At 39.2% G+C, this 27,825-nt stretch overlaps 1 protein-coding gene across 8 annotated transcripts in view; it reads right to left on the bottom strand.

Moving 5' to 3' along the window:
* gramd1bb (GRAM domain containing 1Bb) overlaps positions 1-27,825 on the bottom strand; it is a 101,486-nt gene that overhangs the window by 37,312 nt on the left and 36,349 nt on the right. The window contains exon 1 of one of the 8 annotated variants that reach the window (XM_084123833.1): positions 22,187-22,618. The exons of 6 other annotated variants lie outside the window; for them this stretch is intronic. In XM_084123833.1, the coding sequence (XP_083979959.1) occupies positions 22,187-22,209 (23 nt within the window). In that variant the 5' untranslated portion in view covers positions 22,210-22,618. Of the gene's footprint in view, positions 1-6,446; positions 6,753-22,186; positions 22,619-27,825 lie in introns of those variants that run through there. One more of the 8 variants, XM_084123834.1, reaches the window with a different exon arrangement.

Here is a 27,825-nt window from a genome sequence, read left to right as displayed (position 1 = left end):
GCGTATCATGTTTACCTGCTCCCTGTTGTTTCCTGCCTTGTCCTGCCTAGTCCAGCCAGTCATGCTTTCCCCCATGCGGTAGTTTTTGTTTGATTTGTTTTATTTTTTTTGATTAATAAAAAGCCCATATCTGCATTCTTGAGTCCTCGCCTCATCCCTTCACCCATCCCTGACAAGATGTCGCTGCAAGAGGGAGGAGAAGTTATTTTGATTAAAGATTACGAGGCACATGAATAAAAATAAATAATGATGTGCACGGATAAATCATTTATAATAAATGCAATATTCCATAAAAAATAAGAAGTGTTCATTTTATGAACATACGGCTGGGGAATGACGGCATATTTGACATATATTTTTCTATTTTGGAAAGTCATGGAAACACTATCATGTATTTTTTTCTTTTTTTATCCGAGCAAATGAGAGCACAACAATGATATCTGTTGTAGTTTCCGTTCAAGTTTACCAAACTATGATGAATCAACTAATGAGAACACTGGAAATGAGAAAAGGAGGAAATATCAAGAACTTAAAACTTAGAAAGATTATGTTGTCACTTGATTTCTTGGAAAGACAACCTCCAAACGCCATCAAAACTACCAATGAAAACCACATACACATTTTAGGCTTATCCTAGCATGTCACATGCCAAACATGCACTCTTTGGCTTGCTTGTGAAAAAGAAGCAGGATTATTGTAATTATTATGAGGTAATTTCTCTCCAAATAAAGATTATGTCCAGTGCACGGCTACAGTACAACATGACATTGACACCTTTACTGATCAGCAGGTTCAGTGTGGGTAGGGGTAGGGGTAGGGGTAGGGGAGGGCTTTAGGCATAGGGACAGGTCCCAGTACGGCAACATCCATTTATAAATAAATGGACCAAAAAACAAACAATAAATATAACCATATACACTGAATATGTGATTGCAGCATACTGTTTTATAATTTACTACAATATACTGATGTGCAAATAGTATGCCACTATTGAATGAAGTATAAATAGCATCTAAGTACTGTTTACACTTTGTGCAAAGACAATACTGCTTATTTTAGTAGCATTGATATACTGTTATGGTTTTGTTAATATTTTGAATTAGATTTTATTTTTATATTTTCATTTTACTTTGTTACTTTTTGTTGTTGTTACTATTTATTTTTTAAATAAAAGTTGGGAACGTGTACATTTTTTAATGTTTTTAAAAGAAGTGTCTTCTGCTCACCAATGCTGCATTTATTTAACTAAAAATACAGTAAAAATAGTAATATTTTGAAATATTACTACAATTTAAAATAATTGTTTTCTATTTTAATAAATGTAAAAATTTAATTTATTCCTGTGACACAAAGCTGAATTTTTAGCATCATTACTCCGGACTTCAGTTCAGTTTTAATATTTTCTTTTTCTTTAGTTTTATCTATTTTGTACTTCAATTTAAATTAAAATAAATGTTGCCTTGTCAACTAGCTGAAATGAAATAAGTTTAAGTTTTATATATTTTAGTTTATTTCAGTTAATGTTTATTTTATTTCAAGTAATGGAAATGTTTTTTTTTATGGTTTTAGCTTTAGTTAACGATAATAACCCTAATTCAAATACAAATGTATAGAGAAAAATACAATAATTACATATCTTAAATAAAACAGATTGATTTTTATCAAAATAAAATAAATTAATAATATTAAATAAATAAATAATTAATAAAATATTATACTATTAATACATGTATTATCATATATATTAACATATTATTTTAATACAGTATATTATGTTATATAATATTATTAAATATTATACATTGCAACTCAAATGACAGACCAAATGAGTGTACTTTAAACACCACTAAACTTAAAATCCCCACACAAATGCCACTGACCAACATAAGTCCACCTATAAAAACCACAGACGTAAAAAAGTCACTATAGATGCACACACTTATCAAATGAACACAAACACAACTCCACATGCACACACACTAGTTCCAACCCTTATGTAAATATATCACAAAACTTGCTGTCTCTGTGGATGCTCGACTCTCTCCAGCTTTGAACGGGAGCAACCTGGTCACATTATAGTGTCTTATGCAACATCTGACGTCACTACTAGCCAATCACAATTGTAAAACGAGGTCACTACGCTATTCTACAGTTTCAGCGAGGCCTTGAGAGAGTTTGCGGAGTGTGTGTGTGGACTGATCACAGTGATCAGCAGAGATATCCGTCAGGTGCTCTCCTAAAGACGCATGCTAATCCTAGAGTCAGTCTAGCAATCTAGTGTAACACAGCTAATCACTGCTTTCAATGATTTCTCATGCCAGGAACCAGAGAGGAATAATTCATCTCCAGACTTTTTTAAATTAATATATGAGCACACAGGATTTTTTTTTACTTTCCTTGTCAAATTATTACATTTGCAAGGCTTAAAGGGATAGTTCACCCAAAAATGAAAATTATGTCATTATTTACTCACCCTCATGTCGTTCCAAACCCTCAAGATATTTTATTCATTTTTAGAAGACAAATGATGATCTTTTAAGGCGAGACACTACAGGTGAATAGGGCAACCTTTTTAAGTAATAGATATCACCATGAAACTTCCTCAGTTGATTACTTACACAAGTATATAAAAAAAATATATATATATTACAAGTTTTTGAAATTTGTATGTTTAATTATGCAAATTAGGTATTATCTCATTAAATATTTTTGCATATATTTTCGGTAGACAGATCTGAACTTATGATAAAGCCAGGTGCAAAATTATTTTTTCATTTTGTTTACACACAAGATGCAAAAAAAAAATCTGAGCAATATCAGGATATATGCTTTCATTACCTATAGTAAATAAAAATATACTGTCCATAGCCTTAAAAAAAATCGATTTTTGCCATATTTTTTTGATTAAAATGTCACATAAATCAGGCCATGAATGATTTATTAACAAATCCCTCTGAAAAAATCTTCAGAATACTGCTAAGTGTATAACTGGAGAGTTTGGTGTACATAGGCTGAGGTGTTTGTACCAGAGAATGACAAAAAACTCATTTTGAGAAAACGACATTTAAAGATTTAAATAGCTCTAAATGAGATTTCGTCATTAGCTTTAAATCCCCCTTTGGACATTCACGATTGGTTACTGATAGAAAGGAAATGCCCATATTTGGGTTACATAGCGTTGTGCAGGAGACTCAGAGCTTTACAACGATACCGGTCATGACAGACGTCAGTAAACAGATGGAGCTCGGAGCTCGGAGAATGCTAACTTCTTGGAAAATTCGGGAGAAACTTACTGCCGCTAGCAAACAAAATGTAATAAAATAAACATCTTAATGTATATTTTCAACATCTTCTTTATAGCAGCTTGAAAGAACACATATTGAAGGAGTAAACTAGCCCAAAATCTCAAAACTGACCACTGAATGAAAAATCAATGTTTTTGCCTGCCGTGTCTCGACTTAATACAGTCTGGGAGCTTTTTTCCCTCCATTGACAGCTACACAACTTCCACTTTGACACTTCAAAAAGTTCATAAAGAGATTGTAAAACTAATCCATATGAATTGAGCGATTTAGTCCAAATTTTCTGAAGAGACTCGATCGCTTTATGATGCACAGATTTAATTTAGGCTTTTATTCACATTTAAACATTGATCAGTGAACATAAACAGAAGCTCAACCGTACTTGCTTTACACGTAAGAACAAACTTCTTGCGGAAACTCAAAAAACCTCAATGGTATAACAATATCTCAACTAACATGACATTGACGGCTAGTTACATCTATGACCAACTCTATAAGAAAACTTTCTGCATTTTTACAATTAAATAATAATAATAATACTGGTTCAAACTTCACACCTTCTCCTTTTCTTTCTTGCATCTATTCACCGATCAGATCATTTCACAGTGGTTCGTTCTATCCCACATTAAAAACTAAACGTGTGAAGGAGGATGAATTTGTGTTTGTGTGAGACGCAGTCAAGCGGAGAGGGCAGACCCTCCTAAATAATGGGAATGACGTGCACACACACACACACACACACACACACACACACACACACACACACACACACTCACAGCACCAGCTCTTTTCCTTCACTGTAGCCTGCCACAAGTGAATATGTTTCCATGGAAACAGTCAGCGCAGGACTGGCCAAGTTTGGAAGTGGTTGCACTCCACAGGGAAGGAGAGAGGGATGAGGAGAAAGAGAGAGATGGCGGAATGTTAGATAACAAACGCAGGCGTGCAGCGTGGAAATGTGCTTTGATGATGTTATCAAAGATGTCAGGTCCGTGTCCGCTGGAAACATCCAAAAACAATCAGATTCACAGGTGCACAACAGTGCAAACTGTGGTTTACGTGTTTGTGCGAGCATGACATGACAGTTCTGCTGTGTTAATGTTGCTATGGCAACAGGGGCGTTTTGCAATATTCAGAGTACGGTGCTAAATTTTACAGCTCACATTATCGTCTTTCGTCATACAACTTAACACACTCTCCAACAAAAACATTTCAATTAATTAGTTTATTCATTCATTTGCAAATGTTTGGAATGCTAATATCATGGTAATGGTAATATCTTTTAACTTGGAAGCTGTAACAGTTTTAAATCAGGCTACTTTTGACCAATTAAATTGCCATGCTTTTTCCAGTCTTTCGTGATTACTCGATAAGACAGTACTTACAAAATATTTTTTTTTGCACTTTATAACTAGGCTATATATTTCAATCATGACAACTCTTGGAATAGAATTAAATGGCATTTTATTGATAAGAATGGAATGTACATGGGTCTTGATGGACTAGGTCTGCTACGCTGCTGAGAGTAAATGCTACTGCCGAAACTAAACATGAATACAGTGAATGCAAGGAAAGTAGGGAGAACCTCCTTAGCAGATCTAGGCAGGGGGTGCTGGGGAAGGTGGAGGGCTAGGGAACATTCCCATAGTGTCCTGCACTGAGTTGAGCTGGTTCAGGGTGGGAATGAACAGGTTATATTGATAGAACAAAAAGATTGACTCGCCAAAGCAGCCGAATTTATGGGAACCAATCAGCAGCTCAGAAGAGTTTCATGACTAGGGTTGAGAATTTTAGTGATTCCAATTTTAATTCTGATTATACTGTGTATTATATATATATATATATATATATATATATATATATATTGCTGGAAATTATAACTTTTTTTTTTTTTTTTGTAAGGTACCATATACAAGTTAACAAAAATAAAGAAAAATAAAATGAAATCCCACACAAACCTTCTACGGACAAAACAGGCACTCCTGAAAACAAATAATCCCACTTTCACTTTACTGCCAAAGGACCCCAAAACATCCACAGCCCCTCTCTGAACTGCAACGGGTCTAAACAAGAATGGCCCTGTCCAGTTTGCCATGGGAAGGACTCTGGGCTGTTCCGGAAGGCTCTGTTTTCTCTGCAGTACTGGCTGAGCGTGAATAATGACCAACTGCCAGGACACACACACACACACACACACACACACACACACACACACACACACACACACACACACACACACACACACACAGGCTACACTTCACACATGCATTAGCAAATTGTTGTTTTTTTAAAGTCTAACAAAAGTTTAAAACAATAAATAAAAAAATATATATTTGTATGTCAATAGGGTACAAAAATGATTCAAAACTTCAAGTATTCTATACTTTTTTCATGTAAATGCATCTTGTGTTAAGGATGTTTACATATTTTAACTGGAAAACAAGTAAAAATGTGTGTGATTGCGAGAGAGTGTGTGTGCTCTTACCCTCAAAAACACAAGCTCAGGTTTAACCAAGAGAAAGATCAGACCTATGTCACTCCACCTGTCTGTCTGTCTGTCTCTCTGTCTGTCTGTCTGTCTGTCTGTCTCTCTGTCTGTCTGTCTGTCTGTCTGTTCCTCAACATTGAACTGTAAACAACACCTGATGAACACAATTAAAGTTATAGACCAAACAACTATTGTTTGGTTCAACATAACCAACTAAATCCCCCGATAGATAGATAATAGTTTACTAAATGTAAACCATCATTTTCATGTGAAATGCACTGAGCAGTAGGTAAACAGATGTGTGTGTGTGTATGTTCACCCTCCACAGACAGAAACACAGCGTGGGTGTGACAGAGACCATGTGCCGCACCCAATTCCTGCTGCCGAATCAAAACACAGTCACACACTCCTCCTCACATTAGAACGACACACCAGACAGACAGAGAGAGAGAGAGAGAGAGAGAGAGAGACAGACAGTCGGACAAGTGTCGGAAAGAAACCAATCTGCATTAAGAGGCTTAGACGAGAGCAGCGGTATGAAGCCGTTAGGTGATTATAATCCTCAAACAAACACAACACAACCAATGCACAACCTCATAACCTGAACATAACAACACAAACAGCTGCAAAATTCACACACGTCTGTCAGGACTAACCTGGCTGCCATGTATCACAGCTCCTTTGCGCTCTGCACCACTTGGAGCGAAGGAGAGATGGAGGGATGGAGACACAGAAGATGGGGAGGACATTCCCAAACGGATGAAGGATGAGTGAACGGCACTACCGCTCTTCCCGCAATAGTGTCTCTCCCTCTCTCTTCATGCTTGCAGCAGCTCTCTCTCTCACGTCTAAAAGATCAGCGCTCGGGAGACGCTACGTCTCGCACACCGTTTGGAGGCAGTGTTGGAGAACAACAAGAGAGAGAGAGAGACTGAGAGAAAAGCTAGAGGAAGGGTAGGTGAGAAAATTATAGAGACAAAACCTAGTGTGCATGAGAGCCAGAGAGAGAGAGAGAGAGAGAGAGAGAGAGAGAGAGAGAGATGCATTCTGGTGGCTTGGCGCTGCAAGCCGTTGGCTTGTTAATTATTCAGTCTTGATGAAAGAAACAGATCTGACATCATTCGCTTTCAGTTTACTTTTACAGATCTCACACACACACACACACACACACACACACACACACACACACACACACACACACACACACACACACACACACACACACACACACACACACACACACACACACACACACACAACCACTAATTCACAAGTAGGCTTAAAAATACACTGTGAATTTTTAGAATCTCTCTTGCACTTGTTTCATAGTTTCATATGAAATTAGAATGTCTAAAAGACAAAGAAAAGAAATATCTACATTTGTACTATTATCAACAAATATTTTGACAAATTTAAGTTGAATTAATTTCTTACTCTTAATAAATATGAGTACACATTTTAAAAACAAATTTTTCAAGGTAAAAAGTATTAAAGGTATCATTCACTTATATTTGTCAGGGGTCAAGGGTTTTACCACTTGACACATGGAACTGACTTATATTACTTCATAAAAATGTTTTTTTCTTTTTGCAGTGTTGATGTCACATGACATCAACATGACTTCATGCATGTTGGTTGCACTACACTGGCTTTTTTTTGTTGTCATATACCAATACTTTAAAATTAAGCATATGAAAAATAGGTAACGATAATAATAATGAAAATTTCACAAATTAGAACAGGCAAAATAATATAGAAAATAAATTATAATCACCATCTGCTAATCCCTTTCTAAACATCAGCGGCTGAACCCAAATAAACAGACCTGCCAGAACCAGGGAAGGGATTCTCATACTACACAACATCAACAGTGCTCGATTATTCCTGAAACCGAATGCCTCATGTAACAGTATATTAAATAATTTGCACAGACATACTAAAGGCAGTTTTTTTCCCATTCATTTACTTAATTCAAACAGCATTTGGCCTCTTTTCCAAGCTGCTACACTGCAAGTACACAACACTCGAGCACAGCAGAAAAACAGAGTAAATGTGCAAAACTGAAAAGGTGCGTGTGTGTGTTTGTGGATTCTCTTACAGTAAGTGTGTTGAATCTGAAGCATGGAGACCACTGTTCTGTCGCCAGCTACCTTTGTTCTGTTTACAGCGTTGTCATGGCAAACCGGACTTGGCAGGACCCGGCTGGGTCGGAAGTTCCCGGTGACGGCTGTTATCATGGAAGAGCCGTATCCATGGTGACAGCAGCAGCCGGTCACATACAGGAGGAATGCTGGACTTAAGCTTGATGAGGTGTGACACAAACACCAACAACCTCTAACACAAATGCAAGCAGCCCACACATGGATGCAGGGCCCCACACAAACACTCTGCTGGTCTCAGACTGACATAAATGAAGCCTCCCACAGGGGGCGCTCTTCTGAAACATCACACTCCCGGGAGAAAAGCCTCATATCAAACATGAAGGGATTTAGGTACAGAATTAAGATGTAATCACAAAAAATAAAAATAAATAAAAATAAAAATAATAAAATAAAATAAATATTCAGCATATTAGAATGGTTTCTGAAGGATCATATGACACTGAAGACTGGAGTAATGATGCTGAAAATTCAGCTTTGATCACAGGAATAAGTTACAATTTAAAATATAGTAAAATGGGAAACTTCATAATATTACTGTTTTAACTGTATTTTGATCAAATATGCAGTCTTGTGGAGAGAGACTTCTTAAAAATATATATATATATATTTTGAACAATAGTGTGTGTGTGTGTGTGTGCATGTGTGTGTGTGTGTACACTGAAAAAATGGAAACCTAAAAATGATAACATCAGAAAAAAAATCCTCAACCATTTGAATAAGTGATATAATCATTTTAGTGGGAGCAATGGCCAAGTTGCTGGAAAGATCAAACCATGGAGGTCAACCCACATCATTTTAATTAGGCTACCTGCCCTAATATAGTATAATTACCTGTCCAACATCTCATAAAACGAGAGAGAATCAGTGCGGTTCTGAGAAGTCAATGTGTGTGTCCATATGTCCAAACAGGGACATGCGCGGGACGTTTCAGAAGCCTTGTGCTACTGCCTTTTATGAGCAAGGTCACTTCCATGGGATACAATGGATACATCAGCAATGCCAAGAAAAGTGTCCTCCAATGGCAACATCATGCAATCTCATTGGCTGGAGCAACGGAGGAGTGATCTAACTCAGCACTGATGATGTCACACAATGCAATTCAATTCAATCAAATAGCGGCCAAATTAACGGCACAGAGGAAACCAAATCTATCTTTGTGACAACTTGGAGCCATTTTAGCTCATTGGAGCTGGCCAACTGGGTTCAGTTACTGGTACAACAGGAAACAAGTTCAGTAACTGGTGGAAAACAGCCTCTGTTCATTATACTAGAGTGCTGTACAGAACATATCTATCTATATATAGCACTGATTGAAAAGCATCTCTACCTTGTAAAAAAAAGAAGTGTGCCTAATTGTATTGAATGTGCACTTGTAGTGTACTTCAAATCTTAAGATAATTATCACATGTTTGTTCTGTTTAGTTCTGTTCTTAGTCATTGTCCTTACCGGAGTCTAGTTTGTTTCAATGATTTTTAATTAGTTCTCACCTGTTCCCAATCAGATAATCTTCTCCCTCTGTGTATTTATACCATCAGTTCTGTTTGATCGGTGTCCCGTGTCGTCTTTTTATGGTTATGTAACTCCCTATGATCTCAAGTGATTTTCAGTGTTGGATTAATGTAATAAAGACTGTTTTCTTTGAGTTCCTCGTCTAGGTGCTCTTACTATTGCAGTCATCGGTGACAGAACACAGAACCTAATCTGAAGATATTTATGAAGATCCAATTACTCTGCTTTGAGCAGGGGGACCATGTAGGACCATACCCAGGACTTTATCGATCTGGCTTGCCTGACTCACTATCTGGACCACTCACTGTGTGTCTTTTTCTAAATCAGCCTTAGCGAGCGGGCCAAGGCATGCCTTCCAGTGGACGGTCCAAGGGAAGATTTTGCAGCTTTTTTTGGAGTGGGTGCAGGTGAACAATGGATTCTACATCACCAGCCCCACTCCGGATCCACTGCAAGGAGCGAATGCTACAGCCCAACGCAGACGGAGAGCTCAAGCAGGCCATGATGTACAGACCAGAGACTGAAAGGAGGACCGAGCCAACCAACTGCCCCGGAGCCTGAGCCTCGTGAAACGTCTGAGCAGGTGCATGAGCCGGCTACATCATCTGTCCCTGTGGGGCTGCTTGTGGAGTTCGAGAGCATGGAGGGAACCCACCCCCACTGTGGATGTGTTGTGCCTGGCCACTGAGAACTATTTTGATTTGGAAGAGGATCATTTTATTTTCTCTCCGTCCTGCTGGTCCCATCCAAGCATGCCACACAAGCCCTGAAAAGTGAAGCCAAAGTGTCTCGATCGCCCCCCGGTGGCTGGTCCCAGTATAGGTCATAAACCCTGCCTCCCCATGAAGTCTAATGAACGTGATGGAAACTAAACAATCAAATTACACTTCAAATTATTTTTTTCCAAAGATATTTTCTGTCATTTTAGGTAGTTTTTTTTTACGCTGATGCAAATTTAAGTGTTCGTTTTTTAAAATAAGTTTGGTCTTAGTTAGTTATTTGATGCTATAAAAACGTGAATATGACATCATAATTGACAGCTGTGATTGACAGCTTCTCTAAACAAAATAGTCACTGAGGCACCAACAGACTTTTTGCGGGATTTTCGGAAGGAGATTGGAGCTTCAGCTTTAATTTCTACATGTCCATAACTGTTTATTTCACACTGACATAGAGTTATTCTGCAGTCAACTGTACTTTCTGCGAGAGTGAGGGTGGGACCTTGATATCGCGGCTTTACTTCCTGCTCACTACTGCGCAAACTCGGGTCCCAAATCTGTGCAAGATGTCAGCGTCATATTAGGACTTTGGCGGCTTCAATTTTCACCAATGGAAGAGAGTGAAGGGGCGTCGTCCATCTTTTTTTACAGTCTATGGTCCCGTCCAGCACAAACTCTCCTTTTCCCCCTGTTAGTCCCGTCCAGCAAATCTCCTGTGTCCCCACTGGTCCTGTCCAGCACGAAGTCTCCTGTGTCACCTGAGCTCCAACCCAGCCTCCCTCTCCTGCCTCCTCTTCCAAACTGAGCCAGTCCATCAGCCCAGCCTCCACTGGTTCACTTCAGACACTTGACTCCTCCTCTGACACCATTCACCTAATTTGTCTCGAGTCCTGAGTTCTCCAGTGTCGTCCAGGCAAGTGGATCCTCCGGCTCTGCCTCCAGCCGCTGATCCAGTCACTCCACCTCGGTCTGCAACCTGTCGGCTTTGCCTTGGCTCCTTTCTCACTCGGCTCCACCAGATACCATCATCCTTACGGCTCCACCAGGCTCCCTCGTCCCTCTGGCTCTGTCTTGCTCCTCCCTCCCTCGGCTCCACCAGATACCATCATCCTTATGGCTCCACAAGGCTCTCTCGTCCCTCTGGCTCTGCTTGGCTCCTCCCTCCCTCGGCTTCACCAGATACCATCATCCTTACGGCTCCACCAGGCTCCCTCGTCCCTCTGGCTCTGCCTTGGTCAGATGTCGTCCTGCCTGCACCACAGACTGACGAACCATCCGCTGCGCTCCATCTCTACACATCTTCGGCTGCATCTGGCTCTGCCTTAGCTTCAGTCCAACCGGCTACACCTCAGTCCTCAGGCACCCTGGCTCCACCTTGGACACTCGTCACACCGCCTCAGCCTCCAGGACCATCAGTGTTGCCCGGTCCCATCTGCTCTCCGTCTGCGCCCAGGGCTCCATCTCCATCGACTTCACCTCCGTCAGTCAAACCCTGGGTGTCGACAACCAAAATTCCATCATAGCTCCTCCCTCCATCGACACCGTGGTCTTTTGTCCTGGCTGGACTCTGGGTCCCTGCCTGGCTACTCCTGCTCCTCCCTCCACCCACCCACTCCCCCATGGACTGTTCTGCCTGTCCATGACTGGTTACGTCCCTCTCCTGTTCTACGTCCTCTGGCTGAGCCCCAGTCTTCCCTCCTTAGTTGGACCTTTTACAGCTCTAGGCCACGCTCATTATTATGAATCTGAAAATGCTCCTCACAGGTTTAGCAGTCCTGACTGTGACAAAGGCTTTGTGATGATATTAGGTAAAACTATCAATACAATGCAGGCTTCTTTCATAAAAAAAGCTCAATCTGTGCAGGTGAATGTTTTCTTTTTTTTCCCTTTTTTTTTTGCATAAGAGCGAGTTATAAATGGCACCCTGAGTCAATGGAAACCATGACTCATCCTATAAAAATATGAACAAAAGGTGAAAAAAGCAAATATATTTGAACAATATTTTACGACACAACATAACATTTTCTTTTTTATTATTGTTTGGTACCTGGAATGGAAAAATAATAAAAAGAATGATCTGTTTGGACACAAAAAGAAGCATGCCACGTTTAACCTTCTGAACCCTATAAATAAACACTCTAATGCTTTAACCAATGCTCACTCAAGAGAGACGTCACATGACAAAACAATGACCAAAGGAGGAAAAGAGCCAAAGAAAACATGAAAGAAAGGAGGTGACAGAGTAAGCAGCAACGCCAGGTCTTGTTCTGCATCACTATAGATATTGATATTAGGGACTGATTCCTGATCGACCACATGGCAGAGCTGTAAACAACACAGTGACCTCATTAGTGCTCTAGAAGGCTTGTGTGATCTAACCTGTCCCGTGGTGGAAGATTAGGAAGCGTTAAAGCATTTCCTGACACATTAATACCCCAAAAAACAACACAAGCACGCAATGGTTCAAAGTTCAGAACAGAATGCAAAAGTAAATACAAATTGAATCTTGGCCATTTTGTATTTAGCATATTTATCATCTCAGTGCATTACTTTTTTTAATCTTGTAAAGGCCCATTAAACAGATCTGTCAACATTATCATTTTAATACAAACGTATGGCAAAGTTTTATATATAATGGCACTTTTTTCATTTATTTATTTTTTTATCATCAAATGCATTAGGGGTGTAACGGTTCACAAAATTCACGGTTCGGTTCGAACACAACACAGTGGTGTCATGTTTCGGTACATTTTCCATACAGCAAAAAGAAAGAAATGCCAGAGAATTTTCCTTGATTTAAAAAAAAATTATTTGGTCGCACCGACAGGAAAAATGGTCCAACGAATCATTCGGTTTGTAATGCGTACCAAACCGAAAGCCTCGTACCGAACGGTTCAATACAAATACGTATATCATTACACTCCTAATAAACATATATGTTTAACGTAAATATTATATAGGTTGATTTCATCTGATATTCATTTTAGATAATGTTTGCCATTTTTGTAACTCTGTTAACATTTGGGACATGTGATTTTGTTATTTTCTAGTACTAAAAAAACCCCATAATAATTAAATAAACAAAAAGTATAAACATGATTTAACTCTTTTCCCGGCCACGTTTTTTTGTTGTTGCATTTTTATTCATTTTCACTTCTTTAAAAAAAAAAAAAAACTTATATTCTATCTTCATGCATTCTTTTTTTTTTATCAACACTTGATAAGCAATGCATTTGTTGCTTGTTTCTGCTTCTTCTTCACCTGTGTTTTGATCCAGAGATTCTGTCCTCTTTCAGAAGATGTGTAATAGCGCCCCCTAACCCTTAACATTGAAAACATGGATAGCAGGAAAATTCTGCCAATGGCAGAGAAAGAGTTAATATTAAATGAATAAAAATAAATAAATAATAATAACTAGAAAAATGCATTTCCGGGGGAACTGCAAAGTGTGCTTGCTCGGGTGCGGTGCACTAACGTTAGCAGGTAGTGGATAAGGGTGCGTTGAAGTTTGCTTGATCTGAGAATTTCAACAATAGTACTTTTTTCAAGATTGTGCAAAAAGGTGAAAAGTTATGTGCATTAAGAGACATGTCTGCAATGTAGACTAGTGCCAATGGCATTGTTTATGTGGCTTGGTTGTTGGTTTTGAAATAATTGGTTATGAATATACAGCAGAGAGTGGGAGTGTTTTGGATGATGAAATAGTATTGAAAAGAAGTTGACAGTCTTAATTTACTGTATCCAATAAGCCAATACAAAACTCACCCAGCTGTTCTGTGGTTGAGTGTTCCCTTTGATTAGGAACAAATTTACTATCTCAAATTAAGGTCTACCGTAATTAGCGATGCTTTGATTGCTGCTGTCAAGATGGTTGTCATCACCTACACAGAAACGCTGATTTTTATAGCCTACCGTCAGTCCTCATATTGTAATTAAATGAAAAACGCTATCAGTTTCACTATTAGCTTATTCTAGCGATGCAATCGCAACAACATGGATAACGCTGTTTGGCCTTGCCTAACTTTATATGACATATGCGCCATATGCTAGAGTTACACATCCCGCTGCCATTTCAGGGCTTGAATTTCGGTGCGGGAATGTGGGGATTGCGCATAATTTAAACCATTCCCGCAAGGTTAGCTTTTATAGTGCGAGAAATTCCCGCACAAATATATTCGCTTCATCTCAGAGCAAATGATTAAAAAATAAATTCACAGATGCGAGAAAAAAGATGTCAAACTGTCTTTTATTTTCGAATTAAATTCCTCAATCAGCGCTGGACCGGCATTTTCCTCAGTCTTCCGCTGAGCCCTGGCCGTAGACAGATCATATGTTTCACGCTGTCAATGCAGTGGTCTGTGTTGCACTGATCTTATTCACACTATCGATTGTAAGTGCAGCATTCTAACATTGAGTCATAATGAGCTGTTTGTGAAGAAATTATCCGCTTCCAAATTATGTCATTTTAATCACTAAATTGAAACATTAAAAAACAATTTGCTCTTTATGGTGTGCGAGTGATAGAGCGCGGCAGCAACGAACCAACTGATCAGCTTGCAGCGCGTAACAACATTGAATGCTCGGCCGAACAGCTGATCATAGCTGTACAGGGCGCCTTATTATTTTTCATCTCCATAAATATATCTAGTAGTAAAGCTAATGCAAGGGCTAGAAATCAATTAATCTTTTGCTGATACTTCCTTGTCATCATGGAGAGCACAGTTCATGGTTGCATAGCAACGGCAGACGCCACGGGAAAGCAAGCGCTTGTGGAAAGGAGAGAGTGGCGCGCCCGCGCTTTCCACTTGTTTTTACACATCTAAGGTGCGTTCCATTCGACAGGGTCCATACGCAGTGTTCACTGCTCCCCTACTCCCTGAGCACGGTATATCAGTTAAAGTGGACTTCACTGACAATAACCGCTCATTTGAAACGCCCTGCAAACGTCATCAAAGAAAGTCAACGACGGAGTCGCGCAGATTATGATATAACATAAATATATATAGGACTACATTCATATTTTAATTTTTATTATTATATAATATATTTACAATTATATTGCACTATTTTACAACTACCTTTCTTTTGTTATGCGCAGCATATTTCCCGTGCGCACAAACACAGCCACAGACAATGAATTGTTTGTTCGGTTAGCGAAGAAGAGCATGATGTATTTTGTCTAAAGTTTTTTGTTGTTGTTATTAACTGTTTTGAGAACTGGAAATGCACAATTCATGCATACAAATCTGTATATATTAATAAATGAAGATGATTAAATTAGACCGATGCAAAAAATGAAATTCAGGCCCTGCATTTATTAAGACAAACCTAGTAAAGTCTATACACTGTCTATACACTGACTTGGCAGCTCTGTGAAATGTAATACAACAGTGCCACCTACTGTCTAAATGCATTAACATTAAAAGTGTGAGGTGAAACTTTTGCATAGACATAGGTAAATGGGTTTGTCAATTAGCCTGAAAAAAAATATAAAAAAAAAAAAAAAAAAAATAAGATCTTGTGCATCCTCACATTGGAGTCCCGAGTTCATGTACAAAGTTTGGTTTCGATACGTGACAGAGTTCCTGAGATATGGACGACTTCCTGTTTGGCGACTACGCCGCTGATTTCGTTTGGCTGTGACGGGCAAACGCTTCCGAAAATCAAAAATCCTTCTAGTAACTTTTGTGAGGCTTGGTCCAAGGATCATGTACGTCCAGGTTTTGTGAAGTTCGGACCAAATTTGTGACCTGTGAAAATTTTGTTTCGCTTTCTGTTCAATCCACTATGGCGGACGAACGACATGGACTCGTGATGTCATCTTCGCGAGCAACTTACACCGGTACTGACCGGACGTTTTAAAGTTGGAACGGTGTCTCTGTCTCAAAGGGCCTAGGTGCAGGAGCTGGCCAAAATGTATCTCCCGGGAATAATAATAATAATAATAATAACTAGAAAAATGCATTTCCGGAGGAACTGCAAAGTGTGCTTTCTCGGGTGCAGTGCACTAACGTTAGCAGGTAGTGGATAGATGCGAGATGCGAGAAAAAATGCGAGAATACGAGAAAAAAGATGTCAAACTGTCTTTTATTTTCGAATTGAATTCCTCAATCAGCGCTGGACCGGCATTTTCTGTCTTCCGCTGAGCCCTGGCCGTAGACAGATCATATGTTTTACCCTGTCAATGCAGTGGTCTGCGTTGCGCTGATCTTATTCACACTATCGAGTGTAGGTGCAGCATTCTAACATTGAGGCTACGTTTACACGTGGATGGCTATTTTCATAAACGGACATTTCTCCCCTCTTCGTTTTCAAAAATAACATCGTGCACACGAACCTGTGTATATGCTGTCAAGAGCATGCCAAACCTGTAGGTGGCAGTGTAACGAGAAGCTCAAGCCCACCTTAGCCAATCAGAATCCCGAAAATAGTCACATTCTGTGACGTCGCTGCCTAAAACTCCGTTTTTCTCTGTTTACATGCAAACGTGCAAACGAAGATTTTCAAAATCTCCACTCTGGCCGGAGTTTTTAGAAAGAATCGGTTTCATTGGCGAATCCTCCGTTTGCGTGTAAACGAAGGGTGCAAACGAAGGGAAATGTCTCCGTTTTTCAAAATAACCATGTACGTGTAAACGGGGCCACAGTCATAATGAGCTGTTTGTGAAGAAATTATCCGCTTCCAAATTATGTCATTTTAATCACGAAATTGAAACATTAAAAAACAATTTGCTCTTTATGGTGTGCGAGTGATAGAGCGCGGCAGCAACGAACCATCAGCTTGCAGCGTAACAACACTGAATGCTCGGCCGAACAGCTGATCATAGCTGTACAGGGCGCCTTATTATTTTTCATCTCCATAAATATATCTAGTAGTAAAGCTAATGCAAGGGCTAGAAATTAATTAATCTTTTGCTGATACTTCCTTAGCTGTGTCTGAAACCGCTCACTCGTTCACTCATTCACTAATCCCTACATAGTGAATGGCAGTTGAGTGCAGTACATCAGCAAAGAATTCGGACGCTGACATAATTATCACGCGCCAGAGAGCTCGGACAATTTGTCATAAATATTACCTACCCATCTTTAATATTTCCTTTTTTTGGCTGTATGAATTGTATGTAACAATTGTATGTATGTATTTTTCACGTTTATTGCATTATTTGATTAAAAAAAAAGATAATAAAAACACTTGCTTGTCATATTTATTTACTTTTTACATTTATATGTGAAAATAAAAGAGAACAAAACACTACACAACACATTTGTTTATTCAAATATAGATATAACGGTATATATAAATAAATAACCAGGCGTCTGGTCTTATAAATTATAAATTGCCATGGTGACATTTTTGTTTATTTTTCATTCGCGCTCTATTGCCTTATCGTGTTGGATTGTGGGAAATAGTGTCTCAGCAAGTGTACATCGTATGTACACTCGAATTCAGAGAGGATTGTGGGTAAAAGTAGTGAAGAATGTAGGGAATGATGTCGTTCACTCAGAATTCGGACACCACTACAAAATGGCCGACACCCTAAATAGTGCACTATATAGTGGATAGGGAGCGATTTCAGACACAGCTCTTGTCATCATGGAGAGCGCAGTTCATGGTTGCATAGCAACGACAGACGCCACAGGAGAACAAGCGCTTGTGGAAAGGAGAGAGTGGTGCGCCCGCACTTTCCACTTGTTTTTACACATCTAATGTGCGTTCCATTCGACAGGGTCCATATGCAGTGTTCACTGCTCCCCTACTCCCTGAGCACGGTATATCAGTTGAAGTGGACTTCACTGACAATAACCGCTCATTTGAAACGCCCTGCAAATGTCATCAAAGAAAGTCAACGATGGAGTCGCGCAGATTATGATATAACATAAATATATATAGGACTACATTCATATTTTAATTTTTATTATTATATTATATATTTACAATTATATTGCACTATTTTACAACTACCTAAAATAAAATCACTTTACTTCACAAACTAGCTAAGCTGGCTACATTCACTGAGGTAAATTATAATCATCAAAAATAGTATATGTAATATTCACAACAATAACCGTTAAAATACTGTCATTTGTATAACAATGGCGAAATGTACGAATACTTACACACATACGTAAACTCCTCCATCGTTAGTTATGACCGTTCTGACTGGTGATGACGTTGTGCGCGAAATGGCAGTTGGGTGATCATCGCTCTCCACTTCCTGTGAAGTGATGTATCAGTGTTCCCTTATTCCCTATGCCGTGCGCAGTGCCCTTCGAACTGAACATGTTCGCTCCCTTCGGATTGGAATCTCACTTAAGATGGCGGAAAACCCTGTGAAGTCCACTTCGCAGTTCACAACGCACCTCTAGAGCGACGTTGTTGATTGTTTGAGCATGTGACTGCGCATTTCTCCTTGTTTTCTTTTGTTATGCGCAGCATATTTCCCGTGCGCACAAACACAGCCACAGACAATGAATTGTTTGTTCGGTTAGCGAAGAAGAGCATGATGTATTTTGTCTAAAGTTTTTTTTTTGGTTATTAACTGTTTTGAGAACTGGAAATGCATACAAATCTGTATATATTAATAAATGAAGATGATTAAATTAGGCCGATGCAAAAAAACGAAATTCAGGCCCTGCATTTATTAAGACAAACCTAATAAAAACGAATGCAGTCTATACACTGACTTGGCAGCTCTGTGAAATGTAATACAACAGTGCCACCTACTGTCTAAATGCATTAACATTAAAAGTGTGAGGTGAAACTTTTGCATAGACATAGGTAAATGGGTTTGTCAATTAGCCTGAAAAAAAAACAAACAAAAAAAACAGATCTTGTGCATCCTCACATTGGAGTCCCGAGTTAATGTACAAAGTTTGGTTTCGATACGTGACAGCGTTCCTGAAATATGAACTACTTCCTGTTTTGGCGACTACGCCGCTGGTTTTGTTTGGCTGTGACGGGCAAACGCTTCCGAAAATCAAAAATCCTTCTAGTAACTTTTGTGAGGCTTGGTCCAAGGATCATGTACGTCCAGTTTCGTGAAGTTCGGACCAAATTTGTGACCTGTGAAAGTTTAGTTTCGCTTTCTGTTCAATCCACTATGGTGGACGAACGACATGGACTCGTGATGTCATCTTCGCAAGCAACTTACACCGGTACTGACCGGACGTTTTAAAGTTGGAACGGTGTCTCTGTCTCAAAGGGCCTAGGCGCAGGAGCTGGCCAAAATTTTTCTCCCGGGAATAATAATAATAAGAAGAAGAAGAAAACTTAAGAAGAACAATAAGTGTGCTGCTTTCAGCAAGCACACTTAATAATTAGGGCAGCATGGATAACAAGGTTGCACATAACAGGGCTCCAAAAAGACTAAATAGCATACTATACAGGTATAGGCTAGCTTGTTTATGACTAAATGTTAGTTTGTTAAAGTGAATATAAAAAGTTATCTACTCATCTACTTTACTAATAACAAATGGTTGTAGAATCTCTTTATCTACTTCATCAATGACACGGTATCATAGAAAACTAAAGTATGGTTTAAGATGCATGTTTGTGCGTTTACATAAAGTAAATTAGTCTTTAAGAATCCCTGTCCATCATTCTATAATAATTATAGAGCACACAGAGCTGTGTTTGTATCAGAATAGATCCTAACTCCACGGTGTGCTGCCCTATTTAAGAGCATGACTGAGCTGTCATTTAGACAGGAAGAATAGGGAAGAGAGCAAGAGCATCCCTAGGGAAATCAGAGTGATATAAAAGTATTCCAGTGCAGGTGACAGAGAGAGAACAAGAGAAAGAGAATAATCACACGGCTTCAGTCAGAACCTGGGTTTTTGGAGTCACAAGTCTGTGTTGTTTCCTAAAGAGCAAGAGATCTTCAGACAGAACAGAACCCGATAGAGTTAACAAATTAGTTTCAGTCCATCATCACCATTTTTTTGATGGGGATTGCCTGAGAAAACACAGAATATGCTCTACTTATTCCCACAAGGAGCTCTAGAGCTGACAAACGGCCATTTTCAAGTTTTCCTACAGTATAAATTAGCTTAAGATATGTTTCCAGTTCCTGTGTGAACGAGCAGCAGGTGCTCCGGTTAAATCTGACAGCTCCACTTGAGAAATCAGCCTTCCATCTCAGAGGACTCGTATAAAAAGCACACTATCACACACCTGACACACTTCTAACCCACTGGACGGATGATAATCAAAGTAACCCTGCAACCCTCTGCAAACTGAGCTGAAGTCAATGAAGCATTTACATTTACATAACATAAGAAGCAGTTAAACTAACAGTAGGATGACAATATGCAAGTGCTATGACCCTTCTCAGTTTAATCAAACGCAGTGCATGTCATTTTTTTCCTTCTCTGAAGCAATGACAGAGTTTAGGGATGTGAGGGATCCTTCATAGCTCAGGAGAGGTAATGCGAGTTTTTAGGGAGTTTGTCTCAACTGTTTTCTCAAAATCACGCAAGAGACACAGAACTAGACATAAATGAGACAATTGTTGAGAGAGAGTATTGCGCTGTAAAATGAATGTGGATAACTATCCACGAGAGGCCGTCAGTTACTGTCATCTTATTATGGATAAAGTGTGTTTTTGGCTTGTAAAATGTATTAACTCATAATTTATTTTGTTAATAAAATAAGCATGTTATTAAACAATTTAATTCCATACACAATTATACAACAAATTCATTTGATATATTTATTAGACAAAGTGCACAGTCACATTTATCATTTAGAATGCATTTCTTATCAATTAATATACATTTACATTATAATAATTATTCTTAAATATTTTAATACATTATTAATAATAATACATATCTGCTTTTTATAATAATTCTAACAAATATAACACGCATAGTATATAGTTAAATGCATTATTATTATTATTTTTAATAACATAAATTGATTTAATAAAAACATTACTTATTAATTAATAAATACATTTCTCATGTAAGAAATAATACTAAAATATCTGAAAAAGTCTGGCAAGCAACATCTGTCTAACTGTAGGCTGTTTACGGTTGAATGCAACGTCACAACAATCTGCATTTTACAGTGGTTTCAATTGTAGCTCATTAAATCCAAATATCAATATCAGAAGATGCACAGCTAGTAATCTGATTGTGAATGAATCTTGTAAGAAACGTTGGAGATGATATTGCAATTTACGACTTCTGAATGCAGATTTTGGTAAACAGCGTGGGAAATAGTTGAGATGGAGCGGACTAGGTTGTTTTTCTCACAATAAAACTCTGATGTTTTGCCAATTTTTCATTTGTTCTCAGTTTGATCTGATTAAATCCAAAAGGTAATCAAATAAGAAGTTTTACAACAGCTAATCTAGACTTATTTTATAAAATTTTATGAGAGACGTTTGTGGTGAAATTGTAATGCATGATACATTTTTTTCTCAGGATACAAATCTGATATTTTGCCTCTGTGGTTCTCAATTTGTTCTCCATTCAATATCACTGCTGTCTGGGAGAATCTGATAATGTGATATCTTTTCTTATGGGACAAAGAGTGGGGAACAACAAAAGGGAATGAGCGAGAGAGAGGAAAACTGTGAAAAGCACATCCAGCAATGCGAGAGGAAGCTGGCTGCACGTTGCCGCTTGTTTCTCCTCAGCGCTTCACGCTGTGATTTGTGGCTAAAAATATCCGGCACATGACTGAGGCGCATTCACAAACACATGCACAGGACGGGAGGGGAGAGGGGAAAACAGACAGACGCAGAGAGGGAGTTTAGGAACAGGGGCACAGGTGCATAAAAGAACAAAAGATGGGGGGAAAAAGGAAAGGGAGTTTGGAGGAGCAGCGGAAGAATATAAAAGGAGGGCGGCACTGCAGTTGTCCACGACACGTGACGGTGTCCACAGAGAGACGCAAGGAGACTTTATAAAATATCAGGCCCAGACGCACCGAGGCACAAAGCATCTCCAGTGTTCCTCAGTCAGAAAACACAGTAGTTTCGAAGGATTGGTGCTTACCAGGCGAGTTTGAAGCCTCTCATTGGTGCGGTGCTGGTAGCGTGTTGGGTACGGCGTCAGGAGGCTGCATGATGAGCGTGTCCCGCTGTGCCGTCCCATTCAGAGAGATGATGGTCTACGTACTCACCTCAACTAACTCTAATACTAACGGGATGTCCGACCATCCAGATGGTCCCATATAAAGCTGCAGGACCGATCCTCTCGCGGTCGCCAAACCTGTGCGGAAACAAACTCGTGCGGCGTCTTGAAGTTGCGGTGCGCGTGTGTGCGTGTATAAGCTCACTCGTGTGCTCTGTCTCTCTCTCTCTCTGCAGTTAAAAGCTGCAGTCGCTGAGCCGAGTGTTACTGAGCATGCTCATCGCTCTCCCTCCCTCGCTGGTCTGCTTCTCTCAGATGTACGCGGTTGTTTGGTTAGCTGTGACTGTCCCCTCTGGCGAGCGAGCGGAGGTCAGGTGATGTGGGTTTGGGTCGTTCACTGGGGTGTCTTCTGGTCTTGGTCTGGGAGATTATGAAGACTTGTTGCCCTCCCGTCAGCCACAATTAAGTCTTGAATAGTGGCTGGGATACTAATCTGCTAATGCACACATACTGTGGCTTTGTTCCAAAAGTTAGCAAGCCTTGCTTGTCTACTACCTGCATATGCATCTTTTTCTCTCTGTTTTATCCTTCCGTCCACATTGAGATGCTGTTTTTGTCTTGAGAAAACTAAGCTTTTTGAAGAAGCTCTCCCAAGTGGATACGTTTGAAAACGCTCTTTTCGCATTGTATACATTGTATACAAAAAATAAATTCCAAAAGGGGGTTCCACGGAAGCACTATTTTTGGTTCCCCAAAGAACCTTTCAGTGAACAGTTCTTCATTAGATCTGCGCCTTCCCTTCCCTGTTTTTAAATCCCGCCTGAAAATTATTTGTATTCCTTTGCTTTTGGATGAACTGCATGTTGTGTGTTTTTTTCCACACACACACAGCTTCAGATCTCCAGTGATAGACTTGTGTACGCTGTTATTATTAGCATAAATGTATTTTAAGTAATTTGTTTCTCCCACTTCCCACGCACATATCAGTATCTTCTCTCCTGCATCTGCACTCAGCAATTCAAAACCTGTCCCGCGCCGCACTGTTATGTCGGGTCCCGCGGATTGCAGAGCTCTAGAACATTCCCTTAGTCACAGTCTAGAGCCCTGCATAAGTAACTTAAAGTGCCCCTATTATGCTATTTTAAAGGCTTCTAATTTTGTTTTGGAGGTCTCCTATAACAGGTTTACATGCATTGAAGGTCAAAAAACACTTTCATTTTCTCATAATATACACTGAACATCACTACATTTTTTGGATGGATGAATCAGGGGCCGTTCACATATCGCGTCTAAAATGCTTGGAAGGTGCGGCTGCTCCGCGGTCTCCATCGTTCCAGAGTGCTTGCGCTCCCGTGGCGCCTGTCGTTGCTATGCAACCATGAACTGCGCTCTCCACAACAACGAGGAAGTTTCACTAATGGACTTCCACCACCGAAAGCTCTGTTACAAGATTTATTTACGAAAAGAGAGAAAAAAAACGTAGTCATCCTTATCCTTCATGTTGACTGAGCTTTCAATGTTGTTACGGAAAGGGTGAAGCTGATTGGTTGGTTCTTGTCACATGACCTGTGGTGCACTTGCGGCATTCTGAAAAGGTAAGATTTTTTCATCTCGCTGCGCCTGGAAAAAATGTGCTTTATTAATGCGCCTTATTAATGCGCTTGCCGCACGCCTACATTTGAAATAACGAACTTGAGCGTGCAAAAGACACGATATGTGAATGGCCCCTCAATCTCTTTAAATCCCTACTTTCTGCGAGCTACTCTGCTCTGATTGGTCAGACAACTCAGTCTGTTGTGATTGGTCTACTCTGCTCTGATTGGTCAGACAACTCAGTCTGTTGTGATTGGTCTACTCTGCTCTGATTGGTCAGATGGCCAGTCTGTTGTGATTGGTCTACTCTGATCTGATTGGTCAGATGGCCCAGTCTGTTGTGATTGGTCTACTCTGCTCTGATTGGTCAGATGGCCCAGTCTGTTGTGATTGGTCTACTCTGCTCTGATTGGTCAGATGGCCCAGTCTGTTGTGATTGGTCTACTTTAACTTTAGCTCCGTCCGGAGGCGTCCTAAAGCTCGTACACACTGTAAAGACAGTAACGATGACGTCGATTTTACCATATCAATTCAATCCAAACGCGAGTCCGATGATGAAACATTGGAAGAAATAGTTATTCAACCCGAAGGATGACTTGAGCAGGACGTTGATACGGTACTTGTTTGAACTGTAACTGTAATTCCTCACTATCAGCATTAGCAAGTGTATGTCCATCAGCAAACCCATGTGTATATTTCTAATTTATTGCGGTGCACATGAGGGAACTGTCTCATTAACTGTATCAATAACGGTGCATGCGTTAGCCGAACACTAACTTGAATGACTGATGTAACATTAAAGTTTGCAAAACATATCTTGCTCCATCCTTTATTTTTACTCAAAGTAGTAAAAACGACAGACAATCTGCATTAATAGACACAGTTTTAGGTAATAGTGGCCCACAGCTGATTAGCAGAACTATTTCAGTAAGACAGTAATAAAGTGAGTTATCCGGAAACTTAAACAATATAAAACACAAAACTACGTATTTTGAACACCCTATAGAAAATATATACATCAATAATTATTCATACTTACAGGTTGTGATTCTGAGGAGCAAGCTGGTCCAAATAAACTGGGTACTGACTAGGGGTGGGAATCTTTTACCATCTCACGATTCGATTCGATTCCGATTCTTGAGGCCACGATTCGATTCAAAATCGATTTTCGATTCAAAAAGATTTTCGATTCAAAACAATTCGATTTTATTCATAATGATTTCTAATCAGGTTTCTGATCATGATCTACTCTCATCTGCTTTGCAATACAGAATGACAAACGGAGACATTAAAGTGTCTTTTTCACATTTATTAAGTTCAATTCTCAGGTAAGTGCCTTTTATCAAAAACATTGAAAAAATATTTTTACTTGGTACTTTTAAAGCAAAGTATTTATGATGACCCATAACGAACTTACTTCCAATACTTCCTATATTAATTGTATTAATAAAACAAATGGAAGTGATTTGGCAAGTCAACTGTAAGGTTACATTTGCCAGCATATGTCCCAACATTGCTGAGAACCAACAGGAAAATAAATGTGTGCCTGTACTAGCAGCATACTTGTAGTAAATTAATACAAACTTCAGCATATTCTGAATCTCTGGCATTTAATAATAGACTTCTAACCAACATCCTCTTGTTATTTCCAATGAGCAATATAATCCTTCAGACAAAAAAAAAACATTTTGCTGTAGCAAATTCACAGTTTTCGTTCAAAAATATAGAATTATGTACCAGAAGCTATCATAACGTATAATGCTTGTGGACTTATGCATATTCTGAATAATTAGTAACATACAAAGTCGCTCTTGACTTATACACAACTAAATAATAAAGAGTTATGACTTGAAATGTTTGCTGTATACCACAATCAAAAATAGCAAAGAAAGTGAATGAACATTCTGCAGAGAGTAACTTACAGTCAAAATGTAACTTTTTGTGACTGGCATTGCACATATTGCATACAGATCAGATCGGTTTACAAAGCATATTGATGTGAAAACTAAACAATACAGAAATTCGCTCTCATACAAAAAAATACTAAATAGATCACAATGAAATTGCCAATGTTCCATACGTTAGCTTTTAACGAAGACATTCTCTGGTGCCGTTCGGATTTGGCGCTCAGCCATCATGCGTCTGTTATGTGCGCGTCTCTGTTATGTGCACGCCACAGACTGTCCGCGCACTGCACGTCCGCTTCAGAGTTCCGCCTTTTGCGTTCCTTCAATGTTACGTTATTTTTTTTTTTTTTTTTTTTTTTTTAGAAAATCGATTTTTGACATTTGTGAATCGATTCAGAATCGTCCACGTCCCGAATCGCGATTCATCTAAGAATCGATTTTTTTCCCCACCCCTAGTACTGACCCAACTTTCCAGAGCAAGCGTTTTGCGTGTTTCACGTGTTGAGTTCAGAGATTTGAGAAGCAGTCGTCAGTAAAATGGCGTGTTTGTGGGCGGGTCAAGTTGTTCGCAGATGGACAACGTACAACATAGGTGGGCATTATGCAAATGTTTTATCTAGTGACGTAGAACTGTAACACAGAGGGATTCGAAATACAAACGACTCGTTTAGGTGACTCAGAGTCGATTCTTTCTTTTGGGAGACAATAACTTCACTTATCGTGCACTTTCAACTTTACAACTTTGCAGAACGTTTACACTCACAAACAGCTATATAACACACTGCAGCAAGAAAGGGAATATTCTGAAAAAAAGAAAAAACATAATAGGGGCACTTTAAATCCACTCTGCCTTGTCTTTTATAGGTGAGAAATCTAAATACAAGAGCGCAAACAAAAGAGATGTGCATTACAGAGTTTGATAGAGACCCACACGACTGACACAACACGCTCTGACCTATCACGCACACCGCAGCTGTTCATGCCCTGCGGTGCTTCTAGGGATATGCAAAAATACACATTTTCAAGATACACTAGTCGTGATGTTGTTTGCACAGCCAGATGACCAATTAGTCTTAAGAGAACATTGTATAATTAGGCTGTCATGTCCACCTGACAGTGATCAGACACATTTCTAAATGCAGTTCCATTGGCTAATGAGTGAATAAATCAACACAAAATAGGCTAAATAATATATAACATTTAACTGCACAAACAATCTTAGCCATCATAAGCATCAGGCTAAGCTGTAAATATGGTTTACAGCAGCAATGTGAAGTCTGACAGTAATTGTCTTGGAATTTATTGTGGAAGATAGTGAACGTGTTGCAAAATCGTTGCTTTAATGGCTGTAGCGGCGATGCTATAAAGACAATGCATTTAGAGACTTAATCTTTGTAATGTTGCAAATATAACAAGATTTTTTTAATGGCATCTCCAGAGAAGGCTTTAGCACACTGAACTTATTTTAAGGAGCTAATAACAAATATTTTAAAGAGCTAATAAAACTATTAACTATTATTATTTTATTAACAAAATAATATTTAAAATAACACTGGTTTACGTCAATGATACTCAGATATTTTCTGTGTGGAGTGTTTGACAGATTCAGACTGTTGATGTTCAGATGCACAGCTTGAGGGTTCTGTTTGTTACACACTTAGCACATAACGAAGAAGTCGCACACTTTCCTGGAAAATACCCACAATTCTTGCACAAAACCCACACGCTCCCATAAACACACTTGGACACTAATAAACACACTTATAATGGCATCTCATAGACAGCAACAGTAACATGAGGCATCTGACATGCGTCACTACAGTGTGGCTGCAACACCGATGCAAGCCAAAACTGAGAATTCTGGGAAACTGGATGGCTCTGAGGAGAAACGTGGCTCTAAAGGTGCGTCCCAATTCACATACTTGTGCACTATTCTATGCCTATACAATTTAGTATTCTAGTGCGAGTAGTATGTTCACTTATATATGAGTTTGGAGCAGGAATCCTTTTCTGGACAACTGGTAGAAGGGGTAGCAGGGCTCGCAAAATTTCTCTTCAGGC

Source organism: Abramis brama (genome assembly GCF_963993115.1).
Source record: "Abramis brama genome assembly, chromosome: 9".
In the NCBI taxonomy this organism is placed as follows: Eukaryota; Metazoa; Chordata; class Actinopteri; order Cypriniformes; family Leuciscidae; genus Abramis; species Abramis brama.
This window is presented reverse-complemented; position numbering and strand designations above follow the sequence as displayed.